This window comes from Girardinichthys multiradiatus, chromosome 2 (assembly GCF_021462225.1).
Source record: "Girardinichthys multiradiatus isolate DD_20200921_A chromosome 2, DD_fGirMul_XY1, whole genome shotgun sequence".
NCBI classification, from domain to species: Eukaryota; Metazoa; Chordata; class Actinopteri; order Cyprinodontiformes; family Goodeidae; genus Girardinichthys; species Girardinichthys multiradiatus.
Window position 1 is genome coordinate 35,767,954 of NC_061795.1, and position 23,554 is coordinate 35,791,507.

The 23,554-nt window shown below is 38.5% G+C and overlaps 1 protein-coding gene across 1 annotated transcript in view; it reads left to right on the plus strand.

The window, feature by feature from the left end:
• The window catches only part of pdhx (pyruvate dehydrogenase complex component X), a 30,864-nt gene extending 9,400 nt beyond the window's left edge, over positions 1-21,464 (plus strand). Inside the window, exons 4-11 of the mRNA XM_047346382.1 lie at positions 5,020-5,216; positions 6,668-6,766; positions 9,778-9,937; positions 10,175-10,322; positions 13,227-13,285; positions 15,760-15,918; positions 19,946-20,010; positions 20,725-21,464. Coding sequence (XP_047202338.1) covers positions 5,020-5,216; positions 6,668-6,766; positions 9,778-9,937; positions 10,175-10,322; positions 13,227-13,285; positions 15,760-15,918; positions 19,946-20,010; positions 20,725-20,980 — 1,143 coding nt within the window. The 3' untranslated portion in view covers positions 20,981-21,464. The remainder of the gene's footprint in view (positions 1-5,019; positions 5,217-6,667; positions 6,767-9,777; positions 9,938-10,174; positions 10,323-13,226; positions 13,286-15,759; positions 15,919-19,945; positions 20,011-20,724) is intronic.
• Positions 21,465-23,554: the final 2,090 nt, after the last annotated feature.

The window sequence follows — 23,554 nt, forward strand, 5'->3', positions numbered from 1 at the left end:
ATTGACACGCTGAATTCACTGACAAATGTTTGTCTCCATCCCCCCAGTGTGTTTATTTGTTGTTTTAATTTGTAATAAGCTGCCAGAGATGGAGCAATCGGTTGTCATTCAGCGTGACTCCACCACTTGTTTGTCTCCCTACGCAGAAATTAAAATGCTTAATGGTTAAATGCCTAAAGTAAACATCACGGTTCCATGCTGCTGGAGCGCTTTGTTTAATCTGACTTTTTTTTTTTTTCCATCCTAGTGATGCTATCTTAAACGAATTGGGTTCAATTAAATGTTGTACAGCCAGTCTTCACCAGAAAAGCATATCAAAAATTATTAGTGCTCTTTCATTGTATATGTCACTTTACAATCATTTCTCAAATATAAATCATTAGGCTACGTCTTGATGTCTTTCACATCACTGGCTTCCATTCTCCTTCCTCCATGTCTTAGCCACAGTGGGGATAAGATAGTTTCCATAGCAACCACCCAAGAATTGGGGGTTGGTGCTTTAGCTGGCAAAGAAAGATGGTTGGTGTTAGATGAGCCCCAAGCTCTCTTTTACTTGCTGTGAGACAGTGTGTGGGTGATATTAAAGTTAATAACGGCAGATCTGGGCAGCAATATACAGATTTTGGAGTGTTTGCACAGTCCTGTTTTGGATCAGAGCACATTCGCCTGTAGCGGTGTCGACGTGGCTCTCAGTAGATTTCTAATTTAAAGGCTAGCATAATTACTTGCCTTTGGCCAAATTTCTTGACAGGCTGCAGTAGACACAGAAATCAGTCACAAAGGATTTTTTATGAGGGTCACGCAGTGTTATAGTTGGCTGTTAGAGAACATGTAAGAAAAATTTCTTAACACATCCCACCCAGAGAAAAGGTAACAGATTATTCTCACACTATCAAATAATGCTTATTAGTGCTTGTATTGAAGCTGTGAAAACCGATGAGTGACCGTCTTCTGCTTCACTCTAAACTGATAAAATGTCTTGAAACTGAAAATCAGCCTCTGGTGTTATCAGTTAGTGGATTGAAGACGTGGCTTAGGCTATTAAAATCATACCTGCACATGTACTTAATGAACTGTTGTGATTATTAATCTGAGAATATTATTTAATATTAATATTTTAATATTTTATCAAATAATATTTCGGCCTGTTAAGGGTTGTCCTGTGAATACCAGCCCAGTAAGGTGATGGTAATAGGACAAAATAAAAAGGTGTGAGACGAGCTCTGACATCATTGAACAGCAAAACTCTGCACACACATGGAATGAATTCACACAATTTCTTAAAATACAAGAATTTATTAACAAAAATAAGTCAACTCAAAGTCAAACATATTTCAATCAACAAACTCTTTACTATCCTAGAACAATCCAACTAAACTACCAAGCAGAATGAAAGAATAACGAAGACTAATAGGCTATGTACAATATAAACAAGTTGATTAAAGATGATTGAGAATCATGACCAAAAGAGTAATGCAACATTACCATGCAATGTTTATGTTTGAGAACCAAGGATTATCTTGAAGAATCTGGAAACGGAGTTAAGTTAGTCTTGGAACCAACTTAGGCAATAATCAGCAAACGTTTAGACAACCATTCACAATGCAAGATCAGATAAAATAAGTTTTAAAAAAAATAATGTTTTAAATAATGATCTGCTGAATAAAACCAACCTTCTGGATGACTAATTCTCAACTGTGTCTAATTAGCTGCCTTTATTTATTAAAATAATATTTGAAGAAATATTATTAAGGGAGTATTTTGGAAAAGAGACAAATCTTTCTGGAGAAATGGGGCTTAATGGTGTTTACTTAGTTATCAAATCTAGTAAATGATGTTTAGGGACTATTATTCACTAGCTTGAAAACTAACAACCTTTCTGTTAAATACTCTGTAGCAGCAAGCACGTGTTCTTACCAGTTAGCAGTTAAGCTAACAAAGAAGCAGATAGCTTAGCACCAGAATCAAACACATACCTTTAAAATACCTCGGTTAATAAAAGGGTTAAAATGCATAAGCGCGGACGGCGCGTTATGATCAATGTTCTGTTTAAAATCACCTTTCAAATAAAGTTTGTCTTAACTTTAAAAACATACAAAGAACACAAACAGGGCACGTGTGCTGCAGATAGCCTGCTAGCACTAAGGTAGCCGAGTTTCACACAAACAAAACTTCATAAAATGAAAAACGTTTAGATCATTTCATTCTAAATCTGTCTGCCCAAAACACCTAACCTCATGAACCACGGTGAGGAAATGTTGTCCAAGGGGCGAAGCTTGAAGAAGTTCTGTCCGTCAACCAGCTGTTCATTACCGTAAACACGATGATGCAGGCTGTTGTCCTTCCTTCAGACTCGGCTTGTAGAAACAGCTTCTCTACTGTGGATCTCTCTGCAACACAGTTTCGGCAAACCTCGGAGAGAAAGTAAGCAATGCTTATACCTTAATTTGCCCTCTTTATGAATGAAATCACCAGGTACACAAACTGTGCTTCACTCATACTTAACTTTTGCATATGATCGCGTGATCTTATGACACTCTTGGATCCAGTTTGAAGAGTTTGTCTTTTTGCCAGCAAAAGACATTAGCGCGCTTGTCTCCCCTATCCGGTCCCTTTCGAAGGCCGTGTGGAAGAGAGCGGATGTAGCAACAGCTGTGCTTTTATTTGGGTAGTGGCGTCACAGGAAGTCCGCAGTTATCCCGTTTCCTGGCTGTGCCGGAAGAAGGTTAATGCACTTTATTTTGAAAAGTTCCAGAAGAAATTGGACGGCATCACTACTAAGAAGAAGGGAGCCACAGTCCTGTTTCTGTCGTGCTCTGTTGATCAGTTAGATGGTTTCTCACTTGCTAAACACAGTCCCTCATGACTCCCGCTGGGATTCATGTGCACGTCTAGTTCAAATCCGTTCTCCTCTTAGAAAAAAAAGCTGAAAAAGTGTTCAAAGGCTTAAGAGTTTTTCTGTGAACCTGCCACCAAGTGTAATTGTATGGAACCTAATCAGACATCCCAATTGTACATGTATTACCCGAGAAACCTGACACAGTTATTTGGGAAATGGGGAGATTTTGCAGGCGTTCCTGTAACAAGTCAAATGAATGACTTGTCCAAAATAAACCTGCTGTTACTCAGGTAGTATGGGTCCTAGTGGTCTTGTGTTTCTGTATCACAATACTTTGGTAACATTAAGTTTGTTAAACATCCTTATTAGACTACTAAAAGTTTAATGTCATTCATGAGACCTTTAAGAAGGTCCTCAGAAGCCTGACTGTGATGTGAGAGAAACATACGTTTGCGTGACGTCTGTAAGCAAATGATTGCAGTGTTCAGTACCAGTGCTGCAGTATAGACATCTGGCTATGCAGGAAAATGTATATCCTGTATGCAATCTACCCCCTACTTTGATCTTACGTGTTGCACAAGTAAAAAAAATGTTTATCTGAAATTTACAAATTATTTGTGTCTGCTTTAGATGATGAGTTGCACACATAGAGTACTTTTGATAGTCTTCTGGATAAGTCATTAATTCATGAATTATTTAGTATTTGTTGGAAGGTCTGCCGGTTAACCAACACTTTCAAATCTGTTTCATTAATGTTTTAATCAAAATATACAACTATCTATTTAAGGAAGACTTGGAGATATGTTTTTTGATGAAAGTATAATTCTTTAAAATGTAACAACTTGGGTGGACATCTCTAGCCAAAATTATATATTATTAATTATCTTAAATACTTTTGAAAACTATTTTTCCAATAAAGATAGCCTATTTAGTTTAAAAAATAGATATTTGCTAACATGATCTAATCCATTATAATGCAAATGGTAAAATAATCTATTTATATCTTTTATTTATTCTTAATGAGGAAAAAATGTTGGAAACATTTGGGGATTATTTTTAGCGTGGGGTACACAAAGCCTAAAGTCAATGATTAGAACAAGATGATACCTGACTTTTGGCAGCAGTGGATTAGTCAGGTGGCAAGAAACATAAGATGTAACGACAAAGATTTCTTTTTCAACCTGTCAAAATCGCATGTTGGAATGACTATTCAAAGCTTCTAGACAATCTACCAGTCCTTTGTTTCATGTTTATTTTTTTTTTATCAATCAGGTTTATCAATAGTAATTTATTGGTTCATGATTGTTCATTAGGTTGATGGTTGTACAAAAATATCTACATGGCAATGTAATAAAACTTTGCATATAGGAGAGTTGGTTGTCTTAAACAGCTATTTTGGGAAACTCTTTATTCTTGTGCTTTTATTCTTCTGAGACCTCCTTGATTGATCTCTGTGGAAATGTACAGAACACCGTGTTTCTCAAAGAGGCCCTTATACACACCCTCATCTATCACCTCCTGCTTCTCGAGACAGGTGGTCTTTATATACATATAACACACATGCATATACGTCCAAAAAGCTGTTTGCAGGGATAACGCCTACTATTTATGCTGGAGAAAAATGTAAGAAATTGGAGTAGAAATACACAGGTTAATAATCACACATTGGATCTGTTCATGTATTTTTATTAAAGCTTTATCAATAAACCTAATTTTGGTAAATTACAGTTTGATAAATAAAAAAAAAGCTTTAAATTTGCATCTATTTTTGGGAAACAACACCCTGCATAGCTTTGGGAGCCCAACAAAATGCTTGTATTGGATTGGGATTATTGTGTAACAAGATAATCGATGGCTAACAGCATAGCAACACACAGCATTGAAGAATTCTATTGCAATGAAGTGAGGTTTCTCACTAGCATTATACAGTTAATATATGAAAGTAATTAGAGGATGAAAGAGGTTCCTCATTAATGGCTAGCAAACCGTTTTGTCAGTGACAATGGGCAGTAACTGACTTTAGAGCTCAAAATCGGCTTGCCTTAATTTAGTTTGTGTAATTTTCCACAAGATCGTACAAGAGTACTTCACCGTTATTCTGCCCTTCACGGATGCATTTGTGAAGTGATAGAATCTGTTTCCATGTAATTATCCAAGTGCTTTGCTTGCCCTCTTTGCAGATGGAAGAGGGTAGTCGCAATGTGCGCCTTGGTACTCTCATTGCCCTCATGGTGGAAGAAGGGCAGGACTGGAAGCAGGTTGAGATCCCCCCTCCAGATGCTCCCTCTCCATCTGCCACAGATACTGGCAGTGCCTCAACGATGACCCCTGCTTCTCCATCTCCAAGCCCTTTGCCAAAACCAATAACATCAGGGCTGTAAGTGTCACTTTTTTGTATTTTGAGCTGTTCAAATCGAACCTGTCTGGTGTGGGCATTAGCAAGTTTAAATATTGTGGTTTGAATTACAATTATTCTAATTCTATTAATTAATTCGCCGGGGCAGCAGACTCAACAGAGATGCCCAGACGTCCCTCTCTCCAGACACCTCCTCCAGTTCCTCCAGGGGGAGCCCAAGGCGTTCCCAGGCCAGCCGAGAGACATAGTCCCTCCAGCGTGTCCTGGGCCGTCCCCTGGGCCTCCTCCCGTCCTCCCGGTGGGACGTGCCTGGAACACCTCCCAAGGAAGGTGTCCAGGAGGCATCCGGTATAGATGCCCGAGCCACCTCAACTGGCTCCTCTCGATGTGGAGGAGCAGCGGCTCTACTCCGAGCCCCTCCCGGATGGTCGAGCTCCTCACCCTATCTCTAAGGGAGTGCCCGGCCACCCTACAGAGGAAGCTCATTTCAGCCGCTTGTATCCGGGATCTCGTTCTTTCGGTCATGACCCAAACTTCATGGCCATAGGTGAGGGTAGGAACGTAGACCTACTGGTAAATGGAGAGCTTCGCTTTTCGGCTCAGCTCTTTCTTCACCACAACGGACCGGCACAGTGCCCCAATTACTGCGGCAGCCGCACCGATCCATCTGTCGATCTCCCGCTCCATTCTTCCCTCGCTCGTGAACAAGACCCCAAGATAATTAAACTCCTCCACTTGAGGCAGGAATTATTAAATGTTCAATTAAAACTCAGTAATAAATAGTTGCTTGTAAGTTGAGGTGACCGCCTCTAGGTGGCAGTGGCTGTGATATAATTTTAAAAGGAGAACTTCAGTTTCAGGCCACAGACCAGGTTTTGGTTTTAACAGGTTTTTTTCATCAAATGTGTCGTAAGATTCTTGTTTATGCATTTAATATTGTTTTTTACTCTGAAATCACTGATACCTCACAAACTGTTTATGTCATGCTAAAAGTTGCATTGCTAAGGGTAATTGCAAATTGGGATTTCTTTTACTTTTACACCAGCTAGTCAGTGACTGACTGTAGTGCAAGGCGGGCATGATTTAAAAAGATTACAGTGTAGCAAAACATTTTTGTTTTAAAGCTAAATAGGTCATGTTTAACTTCACTCAGGATACTCATGCTGACTAGAATGGAAACTGAGAGTGAGCTGGTATGTGGGTGGGGTAAAATGTCCTTCTCCACCTTTTACAGAGTGCATAGTCAGTTTAAAAAAAATCCTAAATCCACACTGAAACTGAAAAGAAATTGTCTACCGTTTCTGTACTTCAGTTGTGTACTCCCAGTACTGTGTCTACATGCATCTAAAGATTGGTTATATAAAGCTTAATCCTTACTTTTGAATATACTTACTTTTCTGTATGTTATTAACATATATCCATCTTTAAAGCTAAATCTTAACACCATTCTTAACACTTTCTTCCATGAGCAGGTTACGTTTGAGTCCAGCAGCGAGACACATTTTAGGCACCCATGGCATTGACCCAAAGTTGGCCACACCCACAGGGCCAAGGGGACTGATCACTAAAGAGTGAGTGATTAAATGGTTTCACATTTAGGCTTACTGCATGTAAACTTTGTTCTGTTTCACCCAATGAGATCTAAGATGGTTGATGTACAAGGTCCTACCGGGTCGAAGGCAGACTTTGACAGCAATGTTGTATAATGCTATAGCATTTCTTGCATTATGTAAAATAAATATATAGGTAGTAGCTGTTTAAATACGTCTGTCACATGTTATCTCACAACTAATGGAATGTTTTCAACACTGATGCAGTTCTTCTAGTGATGCTGCATCTGCCAACACATGTTTTGTGAAATTTGTCCTGGTACTTATTACACTTTATCTTGGCAGTTTCTATTATGACCAACCACAAATTAAATGATCACATGCTGTAAGTAACACTAACTGATTTGTTGCTTTATTTGGGCAGCGAAGGGTCACAGGACTAGACTCCCATGACCAGCGGAGTAAAGATCTCTCTAAAGATGTTTGTATAGTCTTGTTATCAATTCCTACCGCTGTTCAGTAAAATCGGAATCTTGTAAACAGCAAAAACATGTGTAGGGCTGAAACATATAATCTGATTAATCATGATTAATCAATTATTGAAATTATTGTCAACTAATTTAATAACTAAATAATCATTAACTGGAGTATACAGACTCTAAATTGCACAAAAAATATGTACATTTTGCATTTGAGATGAAAAATATTCTTTCTCTGTAAATATTCTCTATCCAGAACTCCTCAAGTGGCATAGTTTTAGCTTTACCTGGTGCAAATCCTGAAAAAAAAAAAAAAAATCTCCTATTAACCAATTATTAATCGACCAATCGGAAAAATAGTCACCAGATTTACGTTAGTTGCAGCCCTACATGTGTGAGAAGCTAAAAAGGTCTTTACTGTTTAAGTCCAGTTCTGGATTGAATTTACTAAGGACTAGGCTGTAAACACACACACACACACACACTAATGGCTACCTGCTGTCACTTGAGACCTAACTGAATGCTCTTGCTGCTCTCGAAACAGCCTGCTGGGGAATCTCATTACAGAACCTCTGTTGCCATAGAGACCCAGTCTCTAAGATCCATGGTGACCATGGAAACATGGACAAATTAAATAAAAAAAAAGAGTTGTTTCTTTTTTTAGTTACTGTTGGACCCCAGGTAAAGTTTATTACAGACATGGCGGTTCTTTGCAAAAAGCATAATGTGTATAGTGACACTATGATAAAGACAAATTTGTAATGTATTGTGCAACCCTGTTCCAGACTCCTCTAAAGGTTAAATGAAATAAATGATATGTAGTTAGAATTTTACAGTCCTTAATTTGAACTTGTCAAGCAAATAAAACATGTAAAACACAAGGCAAGCAAAAAGATTTATTTAAATCTAAGTAAAGGCAGAGTGCTGGATAAAATAAAATAAAATCAAAACCAATTTTTTTGCATGTGAGAGATGCCTTGTTGCCTTTTTAATAGCCAAGTCACCTCCTCTTACTCTTTCAGAAGTTCTTTTGCCTTGACTGTCAGTAGGGGTGCGACTGAACCTTCTGTACAAAAGAGATCAGAGGTGCCATTATCAAGCTGCACTGATTTTATTTAAGAAAATTTTCTGATTTTATTTATTTGATATGTTATAGTTGATAGTATAGCTGTCATGCAGTCAAATATTCAGTGTTGGACCTGACAGTTTAGCTAGGGCATTTCTAAGTTGACTCCACAAATAAATCTGTAACGGAAAGGGAGGAGCTTGGAGGCGCTTAAAAAAGGCAGTTCAAAGAATGATGAGCAAAAATGAGATGTGAGCTCCGGGCAGTCCCAACAGCATGGTAACGCCAGGAGCAGCTGGTCCAAACAAAAGGCTGCCTACATATGGGTAGGCAGATCACAGTGCGGTGAACTGGAACCAGGGAGCTTAAGGCACCTGATTCTTGCCCTGCCCAGTTCGTTTGCAACTCAGACCAAAATTAATAGATAAAGGGATAGCTCTTAGGCAGATTCCCCGGTATGACATAATTTTCATCTTTATCTTTGTAAATTCTGCTTCTGTCATGTCTCTGTGTTCTGTAGCTTCTGCCTTTTTAAAAACTCAGTTTTGTTTTATTTGCTTTTTAATAAAATGGTTACAGTGAAGCAAATCAGTGTTTGTCATTTTAGTTTAAAGAATAATATGAAGCAAAAGGCATTTTACACTTAAAACTGTGCGACGGGTCAGCTGAAAATTCTCTTCACCATATTATTTTAACTTGGGTGTCAAAAATAATTAGGTTACTGTACTTTACTATGGCTTATTAATTAAGTCTTTAGTTAAGCGTCTAGGAAGGGTAATGATACCAAGGTACTGAATGAGGCAGTCTCTCTGTGCAGCTGACACCTGATCCTACCACCTTGTTAATTGTGGTTATGAGCATGACATAATTCTCTTGACACCCATTCACGCAAGGACAGCCTAAAGTTACCTTTCTGTAAGCCTGATCTCAACAAATGCAGATATAAGTTTCTTCAAGCCACGCGGGTGGAACAATGTAAAGATCTGATGTTAAACATCGTTTCTAAACTGTAAAATGTATTTCACTCCATTCCTCAGGTTAAGTTTAGCTTCCTTCTAAATGTTAATAATAAATTTGGTTATCAGGTGCATAAAATATTGTAGGTTTTATTTGTGCTTTTGGTTTCCTTTGTTGTTTATAACCAGCTCTAAGTCACAGAAGTGCAAGAAATTAGCAGAATTAAGAATTTTTTTGGGGGGGGATTTTGCGTGCTGGTTTTAGACTTTTTTTCATTATTTCTATCTATGTAGTTTAAGTGTTTTCATAATTTCATGTAGTTATATTTCCTAGTAGTTCTCAAGTGTCTTCATTTTTGCATGGTAGTTGAATTTATGGGTAGAGTTAATTGACCAGGTTCATTTTTTACACTTTTGTTTTCTTACCCATTTACACATTGAAGATTTCTTTACATAAATGGTTTAACTTGCTGTACCTTTATGTGTATATTTCTCAGATGTATTTCATTTGATTGTTTTCTATTTTCCTAGAGATGCATTGAACCTTTTAAAGAAGTTACCAGCCTCAGAAGCAGCACCGGCTGCCATGACGACAGCAGCCCCAGTTCCTACCCCAGCAGACCCCATTCCCCCCCCAGGCAGCAGACCCAACATCCCTCCCGTATCTGTCCCTGGAAAACCAGGAGCACCAGTGAGTGCCTCTGTCTTCTGACTGGTTTAATAAATAACCAAAAACATATAATGACTTTAAATTGGAATTATATTCACGGGTACAAAATCCAATCAGTAGATTTATGAGTTTTTATTTGTTTGTTTTTTCCAAAGAATTAATACTTATTTTGACCTTTTCCATTTTCCTTTCTGAAATATGTCCTTCTCTCCTCATTCATTTCTTCATCCATTTCTTTCAACTCATCATTTTTTTAAGGGCAATTTCACTGAGATCCCTGCCACAACTATCCGTCGAGTGATTGCTCAAAGACTGACCGAGTCGAAGACTACAATCCCACATGCATATGCTTCCATAGACTGTGACATGGCTGCTGTCATGAAGCTCCGCAAAGACCTCGCCAAAGGTAAAAACCCATAACTTAAAGTGAGCATTTTTCATAAACACGTTTCCATCCCTGAAGGGATGTCTCACAGTAAATTCTTAATGGTTTCATTTCCATGAAGATGAGAATTTCAGGGTTTTCCCATGAGTCCTCATTCATGCATTCAGAGAATTTCTTGCTATCAAACATTGTTATGTTCATCTGGTTTCCAAACAACACACATCTCTAAGCCAAAAAAAACATTTGTGTTATTCATGATAAATGAAGTGAACTTCTGAATGCTCTACTTTACTTTAAAAATACCTGGGAGACTTCAGATTCAAGTTCATATTGAGTAACTGACACATTTATTGGTATCTGTAACCAACATGTACCCAGATGTTCAGATGGTGATGAAAGTGATAAAAATCTGGGGTGTTGCGATTCTTAACAGGAATCCCCTTCATTCTCTCCCTAATCTTCCTGATTAATAAAATTATCATTGTTGCATTGTGAGTTATGAGTTGGGTTATAAAGTAAATATGAGACATTCATTAATAAATACCAACTTGAAGGAAGGTGATCCATTTCAGAATGCAAATAACCAAGTTGGGAACTAAAATTCAATATAAAAAAAATTTATTTTATCATCAGACCTACTGCATTGTTAGAAGATTTTCAACTTGACGTCTAAGATGGTTTTTCTCTGGCGAAAGTTTGGGACATGAAATCCTGCACTACCAAGATTTGCCCTGAGATGGTGAAGGCTCTGGACATTTTGAAGGCTGTTAAACGCCACTTGCTGTATTCTGGGTCTTATCAGGATGCTTAATGCACACCTACCTTGGTAGGTTTTCTGTGCTCGTCCCACTGGGAGCAGACCCTGGGGAAGACCCAGAATGCGCTGAGTGAACTACATATTCCTCGTGGTCTGGGAAACCTTTTTGATACCCAGAAATGAGTTGGAGAATGTTGCTGAGGAAAGGGATGTCTGGAAGGCCCTCTCATGACCTAAACTTGGATAAGCAGAGGCAAAAAATATGGATGGATAAAAAGCTATGCGTTTTTCTTGTCGTGATTTTAGGGGATTGTAGTAGGTCTATTCCAATTTTTAAATGGTTCTGCTCAGTATCTTAAACAATCATGATCAAAAGGTCCCTAAAAAAACGGCTTAGTTATTGGTACAGATATCCCAACCACTCCCAGTTAATACTGTTACAACCAACTCCATTCCCGTATTTATTTTTCTCAACGGTGATAGATCTATCGTCCCAACAGAAGATTTTGCAGATCAGCCTTATGTTCTTACAACTACATCAGACTCAACATGCACAGCCACAGTCTTCAAAATGTAAATCTTACTCTGTCTTGCAAGGTTTCTTGCACTGCACTTTACTCAAATTCGAGGCTAGCGCTATCATGTTTCGTTTCTATCATATGATTCATAGATAAGTCAAATTACCTTTGTATTATATTTCAGTGTAGTCAATGTACATGCAGACAAAACCTGCACAATGTGTTCCTCTTGCAGTGGCTTGCCTTCAGAGTCACAAACCTAATGAGTGGTGTTTTAGCTGCACTGAGTCATTTCTTCAATGGTGGCTGGCACTTTTCTTGGAGCAAATCACACACCAGGCCGTATGAATGTGATAGTAAGGTTTAAAAACCGGTTGTATTGATGTGGTGACCCACATTTGTTTAACCTACACAATAACATGCACAGCCTATGATAATGTTTTTCAAACCATGAAACTAAAACAGGCTGTGATTTTTAACATTTACACAGTGGAGCACCAGGAGTGGAGTTGGGCGGGAACTCTTGGTACTGAACTTTTTAAAATGGCTTGATCAGCACTCCAACCTGATGACTTGGGATTGGATCAAGACATTCTTTGTAATTAGTGTATTCTTCTGAGCTGTTGTGCTCTGTGCAACAAATAACAGTCACTAAACAAGAGAATATATATGTCTGAGTGAAGAGTCCTATCAAAAAAATTTGTTCAGTATTTATCAATTTCACAAGGAGTTTGTCTGTCCCAGCTTGAAGGCTTAGTGAAAATACTTCTCACAATTTTCCAAACAAGTATTTTATTTTCTCAAACACAACCACACTTGCCAACAGTTATTTCACAAGCTGTTTCTTCTTGTGAAACAGAAATCAGGATGTGGATGTTGAAATTGAAGGAAAGCCAACACCATGCCACAAAAAAGGAACTTCATTTTTGCATTGTCACAACTACCTCAGTTCAGCTTGGGATCTGACCTTTTAAGTCAACTTATTACTGTTTGACCTTAATGTTGAAAAAGCAAAAATGTTTTTTTTTTTTCTAGTTTTTTTTTTTAAACACCTATTACGTAATTGGTATCATTTAGCTTAACTCTCAGATTTACTGTTTGCCTCAGTGTCAAACAGTAAATCTTCCTGGGTGCCGTCTGTATGGTGGAGGAAATGGGACGATCATTCCAGACATATTAGCAGGGCTGTGTGTGTAGTGAGGGATTCTCTGGCCCCGGTTGTTTTTGTGGCCCCTTATTGTTCAGGAGCAGTGTGATTTCACGGTTAGCCCATTAATCATCCTGCTCACAGCATTCATAACTGTCTGGTGCTGCACTTTTGGAAACCAGTAAGAGTTGACATGCAGTTGCCAGTCCAAACCTGTCTGACTCTCTCACACACACACAAGTTGTATCGCTTCAGTCTTATAAAGAGAGATGTTGACTCAGATACTCTTGAACTCTCTAATAGGATTGAATTTGCTGATCTAATTTTATTCCTGTTCTTCAGAAAGTTACTTGTAAGCTCCTTTGTGTTTTGTAATATTTTGCATCTCTTCTGCATTATTTTGTCACGTCTAACCTCCCAACACTGGCAAATTTTATAGTATGTGTTTAATATTATGAGAGCTTGAATTATGCTTACAGGTTGTTTTTTCTTTGTCTTTTCAGATCAGATTAAAGTGTCTGTTAATGATTTCATTATCAAGGCAGCTGCTGTTACACTTAGAGTGAGTATTCCACATAGTCTTTTCACTTCCTGTTATTCAATTCAATTCAATTCAAAGATACTTTATTGATCCCCGAGGGGAAATTAGAATTCCAGTACAACCCATCCAAACATACATCATGACACAAGACAAAGGGGGGAACGGGTCACCGAGGCTTTGCTGCCCACTCACAGGCGCTGTTAGATGAGAAAAGAGACCACATTAGGTAAGTAGAGGGAAAAAATCATATTTCACACTTTATCCTTAGCAGGATACAGTTTGAGATTGCAAAAAACCTCAGCACAAAGAAGCAACAAGTTTACAAAACAACATCATGCTGGGAACGGTGAAGGTGGTGTGAGGGGTGCATATGTTTATCTTGAGCATGTGTGTGTGTGCAAGTGAGTCCATGAAGCACTGTCGATGTTGATGGTACGTTGGAATGTTCATCCACCGGCCAAGTTCTGAGAAGGTCCACAGATCTCCTCAGGGAAGGGAGGGGGCAGAGGGAGCAGAGCGTCATGTTTACATAACTTCCAGGAGAAGTTGAAGATAGCCAGCCATCAAGGCCGTGCAGGGGAGCCAGATTCAGAAAAACAATAATTATTTGGGTTAGGCTGACTCTTAATTTTCCGTCAGCCTTGAGAGTCTCGCTGGTGCTTCTCAAAGGCGAATCCAAACAGCCAAATTTCTGGTCTTTTGCCAGATCCGAGCGAACAACTTTCTCCAAGATTTATCCCATTTCACCCCTGAGTCCAGGAACCGCAACCTACCTGCGATCCTCTGTAAGGATCACATCCAGTCTGCGATTCAGCTCACGTAACATCTCAGTCTGAGTGCTGATCGCTCTGAAGATCCCATCACACATGCCAGGCAGCCTTACAATGGCCAGAACAGCTGCTGACACTCTCCGAATTTCTCGATATGCCAGGTAACCGCTGACTCCAAAAAGCAGAAATCCTGATATCAAACATCCAATTATATACATATCTTCCACATCCTCGACTGACTTTATTGACAGACACACAATCCTCCACTTCTGCCAGGAGTCCATTGTGTATCCGGAGATAAACGTCCAGTCCGGACAAGTTGGGCTCTCCTTCACCCTGTCTTCTCCTCGAGAAAATTTGATCAATTGCATTGAGAGACCAGCTGACCAAATCCATAACTAAGAATTTGGAAGATATGCAAAAAGAGGCTCCAAAGACAAGACACAGAGCTGAAGGTGCTCCTCTTACACCTGCAATTATTTTCATGTTTATTCCGTTGCATTTTTTGATACTATCAACCGTCAAGTGCCTACTTTTCAGTTTCCTGGATTGGTTAATAAAGCATTTTCATGTGCGAATGATTTCCTACTCCACCTTGTAGGCAATTCTCAACTATGAATTTAATTAGAAAAATTATCTTAAAACACATTTGACTATCTTTCTTCATCTAAAATATATTATCACTAGATTTAAAGATTGTATGGAAGTTAATGGGATTGAAATGGATGCATTCATTCAGTAATTGTTCCATGTTGAGATGGCTTTGCAGTATAAAAGCGGAGCAATTACTTTAAGCAAAGCTTTGTTGCCTTTGTATCAAAGACAAATCACCTGATTAAATATGGTAATCTGATGCATGTGCTATGATAACTGAGCATGGTGGAACATACAGTTACATTTCTTCCTTAAAAGAAGTAAAAAAATGTCAAGGGACAATTAGATGGTCTCTTAACTCTTGATACTAGGCTTTGACTGGTCCTGCAGTTTACCACATGACTCAAATGCTGCTGTGGAAGACTAAAATATGTCACCCTAGTTGACCTAAATGCACATTATTTTCCTGCCGTCACGCTTTATTTAACATTTAGCATGGATCTGTTGCTGTGAAGCAGGAATGTAAACAGACTTTGTTAAACATAAATGCTTAACAGACCCAATAAAGCTGCTGTAGTCTGCTAACAGTACCAATTTTCCATACAGATTTTCCAGTAAGGTAGTAAGTACATGCATCCACCACCATACTTGTAAATTAATGTTTTCAAATCCTTTGACATACTCAGTGTACGAGTCAGTCCTAACATTGTGATGTCCAGTGTAATTTTAGGTTGGTTCCACTGCCAAATAAATGTCTGATCAGAGCTGGGGTAAATAGCATATGAGGATGACAAGGAATGTGTGGTGCTCTGATCTTAGTAATTGATTCTGGTTTGTGGATTGGGCTAACCCTCCAGAGGTGCTATTAGATCTGAGTTCCAAACTCCACAAATTGCAATTTGAGGAGTTTGGAAGCAGGATGAAGCTTCAAACCTATTTTTTTTTTTTCTGGAGACATTCCTAAGCTTCGTCTACAGAGTCCAATGTTGTCTTGTTTAAGAAAGCCTCTAGTCTAGAAGAATAATGTTTGTGTAATGTGTTTTATTAGTGTATTTAATTGTTCTCTAACTATGTGACAATCAGATGTGTTTTCCCATTCACACAATTCACTGAAGCATTATTTTTCCCCAGGATATGCCGGAAGTAAATGTGACGTGGTCTGGTGATGGACCTCATCCACTAGATTCAATCCATATCTCAGTGGCTGTTGCTACTGACAGAGGCCTCATCACACCAATCATCAGGGATGCTGCTAACAAAGGAGTGCAGGAGATCTCAGCCACTGCTAAGGTATGAAAGAATTAAACATGGTTGAGACAAATAAAAAGCAAGAAACATTTTCCCAGATGGGATTCTGTAGCCATATATCCTAGAACATTGCAACCATAAGCTGTTAAGGCAGTCAGAAAACAGATAAGGGTGTTGAGTGTTGGCCAAATGTATGGGGAAGTGAATCTTGTGTGAATATGTACTGATACTTTCCTTCTGTTAAACATCATAATGCAACTGCTAAGATTGGATTATGGGTAGTTGAGATTTTTCCATAGATTTGTTCTAAGTTCAAACAGTCACTTGCCTCAGAGAGTATAAAGGAACATCAGTAATGTCTTTTCTAGGTCCACCTCAACGGCTAGGTAAAATCATTTACATGCACAATTTTGCTCAGAACTTGTTAAACATCCACATGCATGAATTTACAAAGGGGATGATTTACCAATTTTCATGTACGGTTTCAATCATTATCTGTCACTAATAAAACCTTGGTCTTATTCTCCATCTGTGGCTAGTGTCTTAGATTAATTTGTCAGTTTAACAAACTGACAAGTTTAACAAAACCGACAATTGATGATTTTAAATAAAGCATTTTAAAACTAGTCAACTGATCTTTTGTTAGGCCCACTCAATGAACAAAGCTGCCAGCTGCGTCAACATGCAATACTAAGTCCAGATATTGTGATGTAGTCTTGTTTCACATTTGTACGTTGTTTTGTATCAGGATAATCTCAACACCTGCAACAATCTATCAAACATAGCTTTGCACCACATTATAGAAGGAGAAAAATGTCCTGCTTCTAATAACATAGTCACTGAGTTGGCAAAGAAATGGAAACCTTGCATCGTTTTAAGGCTGGCATCAGGTGATGTTTTTAATCCCTTTTTGACTCTCTTCAGTTTGTTCAATGCAGTCAACTGCCACTTTTATTTCTCTGTAATTTCACAATGAGCCCCACCAGTGCAATTCAAGTGAATTTTGATCAAATGAATGATTCTGAGCCTAGGATGTTCCTCTTTACCCCAAGAAGCTCTTAAGTTACTTTTTGTGTTACGTCACAGTGTGTGTAGATGGCATTCAGAATGACCAGTGGTTCTTGTGCACCATTGTTAGTTGAATCAGCAATTTATGCACATTCCTGGGCAAAATCACGTGAATACGTACAGATGTTTATAAATTTACTACATGTTGTGATCTTTCTTGAGGGGGTGGTGGTCCTGTTGGTGGGGGGTAAACCACCCACCCCAGCTGTCGTTTTTTTAAAAAGAACTAGTGACTAATAGGGCTTAATCAGAAATATGCATACATTGCTGATTTAACTAACATTGGTGAACAACATCGAAATTCACTTGAGTTGCATTGGTGGGGTCAAAGATTTTTCATGTTGCATACCAGTTATTAGACCGAAAGATTTGTTTCAATTCACATCAACCGAACACCTAAGAATTGACAAAAACACTAAATAGTTTCACATATACTTAATAGGTTTTTTTTCCTAGTTAAACAATTTGACTGAAACTATGTACTATTAGACAACTGTTCTTAAAATAAAACCATATCTCTTCTTGATCTTGATGCCACACAGGCATATTAAACTGATTTATAAAAAGAGTTGTTCGAAGAGGCAGGAACTGAGATCGCTGTGAACAAGCTGTGTACTGAGCAGGCTGTTGCAGATTAAAGCCCACCCGTATTTTGTTAGGATGTCAGATGTGTTACTGTTTCTTACAAGCCTAGCAAGTGAACGCAAAGCTTCTGCTTTCTGTGAACTCCATGTTTACTAGGTGGCACCGGTGTGCTGAGATCTCTTAGTCTACAAGGGTGCAATGGTTGCGAAATGCAACTAAATGGTTGCTGTCTGGATCTGATAAAGATTAGACCAGTACCAAGAAGAATGTTTTTATGCTGCTGTTGGCAACAACTCAGTTTATTTAATGTCTTATATTATCATGCTTCATCATGTGAGCTGAAGCATGTGTACAGTGCTGTTTATTTGCCCTGGATCTTTAAAAATATGATTGCCCTCCTCAAATCACGACTTAACTAAGATTAACCCTATTTAGGGAAAGCAGAGTTCAAATTCACTAGCCACACGATTATTATCAGTCTTTTAGAATCAATAATTCTCTTGAACCTGTTTGAAAACATGAGTTAGGGTAAAAGATCTCGAAAAGAAACACATTATTACCCAATCTCAAGATGTTTAACAGACAAGAAAGATCCTGACATCTGTTAGTCTAGGGCCTAGGGACTTAAGCAAACCACAGTGAGAACTAATTTTCCACAAATGGAGAAAACCACGAATTCTGGTCTCTACCAGAAAATCTTTAAGATGAATCTCCATCCATCACTGGGACGCTAAGCGATTTAGTGCCCTGTATTTATGCAGCGTGGCTATTAATGAAGCTCCTGAAGTGCCTTAGGTTACGTTCACACTGCACCCACCTCTTAAGTCTGAACGGTTCCAGACCTCAAAGCACCCCGCATGCGCAGGAGGAGAATGTAGACGTCACAGAGCAGCACAATGTTTACGGAAGTAATAAAAGGTGTTGGCGTCTCTGTTATTAAGTTGTTGAGCAATGGGAGCCGACAATAGTATGACCAAATCATAACAAGACAAATAAAGGTAAGAAAAAAGAGGGAACATATTTACAATGACCTTTAGTGGAGCAGTGACTGCTACTTCTGTAGAGAGGTCTGTGTGGACACGTAGTTGGAGACACGATGATGACGTGAAAGTCGGATAAAATGCGACATGACCATTCAGGCTGCGACGCTTTTAAAACGATTGCATATGTATCCGATTTAGCTGCACATATGAAAGTTGCGAAGTTTGGATTTTTTTTGGAGGTGAAAAGATCTGAATTGGGCTGTTCTGACTGCCATTAAACAGTTGGATTTGGGTCACATTTGGCTGCAGTGTGAACACAGCCTTAGTCATGGATGGGGCTTAAACCCAACTGAGATGCTGTGGTATGAAGTCAAACAGATCGTTTATGTTCAAACAAATGTCCTTTAATGTGGCTTAATTAAAAAGTCCTGTACAGCGATGTAAAAGGCTTATTGCTAGTTATCACAAACACTGGATGGCAGTTGTTGCCACCAAGGGTGGCTAAAACGTAAGCTAGCTTTAGGACTATTTGATTTTTACATAGGTGGTTGGAATAGCCTTTTTTTCCTGTTGAAAACAGCTTTTTGTATTTATTTAACCTGGTATTAAAATTAGTTTGAACTATAACATTTAGGTGTGACAATAATACAAAAACAAAAGAAATCTCTAAGGGGGTTAAAACTTTCTCCCTGCTCTGTTGAGTAGTTGGTAATAATCTAGCAACAGAAGAACGCCTAATGCAATACAAATGTATAGTATTGATCATGAGGCTATTTATATGTTAATCTATTTTATTTAATCCTAGATTTCATCACTGCATGAATTTCATAAATCCTGCCTTTCACAAAACAAAGCTGGGATTCACATATTGTGGCTGAACAAATGTTAGTTTTTCTCAGCAGATATATCATCTCATCCTCTGAGTGCTGTCAATTCCCCTTTCTCATTTTAGCAGTGAATAATCTGATTGTTTCCATTAATATGAGCATTTGCTGGGGGGCATTCAGTCATTTTCGTGAACATGATTTTTGAGAAAATCCCTGTAGTCTTTTGACATAGGTTATGCGTAACTTTGTCGTAGTGAGAGTAGGATACATATATGTACCAAAACACAAATTATCACTGTGCTAATCAGTAGTATGAGCAGTTAGCTGAAAGCCACCTTGTTCTTTGCACCCAGGTCACAGCTGGGTGTTTTTATGTCTTTTAACTGAAAACACAGCTGTGGTAAATCCTCTCTGCACCAGTTTATTTCTTTGATAGCTTAATAAACTGCTTCAAATTGAATTATAGAACACACGTTATTTTCTAAGCTTTGGAGTGGTGCAGTCTGTCGTAAAGGTTGGACTGGTATGTAACCAGGCTGAAAAAGGAGCCCTGTCACTGTCTAAAGAAACAAAGTCTACATGACATGAAATGAAATATGTTTACAGGTGTTGGCCCAGAAAGCTCGAGACGGTAAACTACTGCCTGAGGAGTACCAGGGAGGCTCGTTCAGGTAAACCTGAGCAATAGTGAAAATGAGTAATGTGTCTTAAACTGTTACTATCTCATCTTTTCTCTGCAGTACTTAGTGTAACTGAGACAGTCCAAAAATTTCCCATTTCTGATGAGTAACATCTCTGTCCCTCATTTTCTTCTCCATATCAGCAAGATCATAACTTTCCTTAGCAGCTGCCATAATTAGCTTCAATGGCTTTATTCTGGCTTCAGACTGTCAGTATATTATACATATTTTAAATTTTGTGTGGTCTTAATCTGAATGTGGTCTTGGATGACAAGTTATACTATCATTTGCAGAAAAAGTTGGAGCTTTTTTTATTCAACTCATTTGAATTAATGGTGTCATTTACACATTAATAAGGTTTCTGTGTCAGACAAGAACAATGAATCTGTGCAGAGATTTAGCTCTCTTTTTATTCTGCTGAGGATATATGGATGTTTGCTCTTTTATTTATGTTGTTTTATCCTCAGAGCAAAAGCTCTCTTTAGGCCAGCTCAGTGGCCTCTGGTCAGACTTACTAAACTGTGTAAAGTATGGTGGGAGTCTGTTGCTGTCTTAATCTCGACTGCTCACTAATTTCATTAAAATACAAAATAAAAAATTTGAACCATCATTATGTTCTTATTTGTTTTTGATCCTTTTTTCCTGACTAGTAACATAAATATCATTTCCTCATTTTCCCATCTCTTACATGCCATCTGGGAACAGTATATCTAACCTAGGCATGTTCGGAATCAGTGGTTTCAGCGCCGTGATCAACCCTCCTCAGGCCTGCATCCTCGCCGTTGGCACTTCCAGGACTGAGTTGCAACTAAATGAAGATGACCAGACGCTGCGCACGCAACAACTGATAACTGTTACGTTGTCCAGTGACGGGCGGCTAGTGGATGATGAATTAGCATCCCGGTTTCTTGATAAGTTCCGTGCCAACCTTGAGAAACCACAGCGAATGGCCCTTGCCTGATAGAAAAACATAACTTTTAACATTGTCTTGTTTAAGGCTTACAAGGTGGTGGTGTTCATAATGTAAACTGACTGGTTACCACCCAGTTGAAGTGGACTTCTGAATTCATGTTAACACGATACTGGCATCTGTCTTAAATATTGTTGATTAGGCAAGTTATCTACCACACAATCATTTTATATAAAAGGCTCAATAAGTTTTAAATACCTCTGTTCCAGGCCTGTGTCAACAATTATAAACCTGCAAACGGTCCAACCTCAAAATGTCAAAAATTTGTCAATATTTATTACAGAAGATCTATTGCAATGCAGTTTATGCTATGGTTAAATCCATGAGCTGTTGTTGCTAAATTTACCAACATACTAAGTTGTTAATGTTTCCTTTCAATATTTAAAATAATTATCACTGACAAGTTCTTTTAGTCCATATGTATTTAAACTAAGGTGTTGGTGACTTGTGTCAATAAAACACTGTTCAACCTTTACATCTTTGTGTTTCATTTAAACATGTTTTTCTTACATTTGTGACAGAACAGAAGGTAATTATAGAGCTACCTTTGCCAGTTTCAGTTTGAATGGAATCTAATGAAATACATAACTAGCCAATTAGGATAATTTGCCAGGCTCAGTAGACAGGTCAGTGTTTGCTGGCATATGTCTTTTTGCTGTAAGCACAGGCAGAGCAGATGTTCGTTAATGTATGCTTCAGTTTGTTAGAACACATGAATATGCAAAACACAAGATATGCACTAGAAAAATTATATCCTCTCTATATTTCTAGTATATAGTCAAATCGATCTGTTTACAAAGGATTCTTCTTAACACGCTACTTTCTGCCCTGCTTATATTAAAGGATCAGACTGTCAGTATTAGGTAACATTTTTTTAAATTTAAATTCAGATTATTGGCTGCGGTGATGCAGTTGGTAGCATTGTTGCCTTGCAACAATAAGGTCCTGAGTTCAAATCCTGGCCTGGGATCTGTCTGCCTGCAGCATACATGTTCTCCCGGGGCATGCGTGGGCTCTCTCCAGGTACTACAGCTTCCTCCCACAGTGTAAAAACATGACTTGTGTCTCAATTATGGGTTTATGTCTTAATTCTGACTGTCCTAGTGTTGTATACTGAAGGTGTTGAAGTGTCACTAAATGAAGGTGAAATTTCACCACCAATAAACAGCTCCACACCTTTAGATCTTTGTCTCTTCACATGCCTCCACCACTCTTTCTGTGAAGCCCCCAGAAAATGTACAGCTGTCTATCCCATGCAAGTTGATAGTTAAGAATGACAATCTGAGGAAAAGCAAAATGCACTATATGGATCTTATACATAAACTGAAAGAGGAACCACTAAAAGCAGAAAAATACAGAAAAAAATAGAATGGAAAGCAAAGCATCTTGTTTGCACTGATAGTGAAGCTTTTTGGTGCAGTGCCCCCAAAATAGTGGTTATTGAGAGGAAAAAAGGGTTCAGTTCAGTATTTCAAATTTACATGTAACCTATTTCCTTATTGGGCTGCACGGTGGTGCAGTTGGTAGCACTGTTACCTTGCAGCAAGAAGGTCCTGGGTTTGATTCCCGGCCAAGGATCTTTCTGCATGGAGTTTGCATGTTCTCCCCATGCACGCGTGGGTTCTCACCGGGTATTCCGGCTTCCTCCCACAGTCCAAAGACATGCCTGTTAGGTTAATTGGTCACTCTAAATTGCCCTTAGGTGTATGAATGAGTGTGTGTTTGGTTGTTTGTGTGTTGCCCTGTGATGGACTGGCGACCTGTCCAGGGTGTACCCTGCCTCTCACCCATAGACTGCTGGAGATAGGGCACCAGCTCCCCCACGACCCACTATGGAATAAGCGGTAGAAAATGACTGACTGACTATTTCCTAATTTTATTTTTAGTTTAAAATAAATTTTTAAAAAAACACTTCTTCCAGTTATATATTGTGGTGTGGCACAGTTTATCATTGGGCGTGACATCATTTGGTGTGAAGTTCATAATTTTTACAAACATTTTTGTTAGTAAAAATTTCAAAACTCTTGCTGAAAGTAATTCACTGGTGTTCTATTGAAACACCAGTGAATTACTTTCAGCAAGACTCATGAAATTCCTTTGATTTTTAACAAGGTATAACAATTAATCTAAAATATCTTGTGAGGTTAAGGACAGATGATGTCATTTGTTTAATAACTAAACAAAAGGTAAAAATTATGCCATATTTTCACAAAGAATGATGTATTAAATTAGTTGTGAGCTTTATCGTCTTAATGGCTGAATTATCTTGTTTTATTTGCGCATATTAAATAATTTATTGAGCTTATTTTTTCATTTAAATTCAGCTTATGGGCTGCAGTGAAGCAGTTGGTAGCATTGTTGCATTGCAGCTATAAGGTCCTGGGTTCAAATCTTTGCCTGGAATCTGTCTGCATGGAATTTGCATGTTATGTTCTGTTCTGGTGCATGCATGGGCTCTCTCCAGGTACTCCGGCTTTCTCTCAGAGTCTAAAAACATGACTGATATGTTAATTGGTTTTTCTAGCAAGTACTAGTACTAGTAGTCATAATATTACAGTGCTGTTT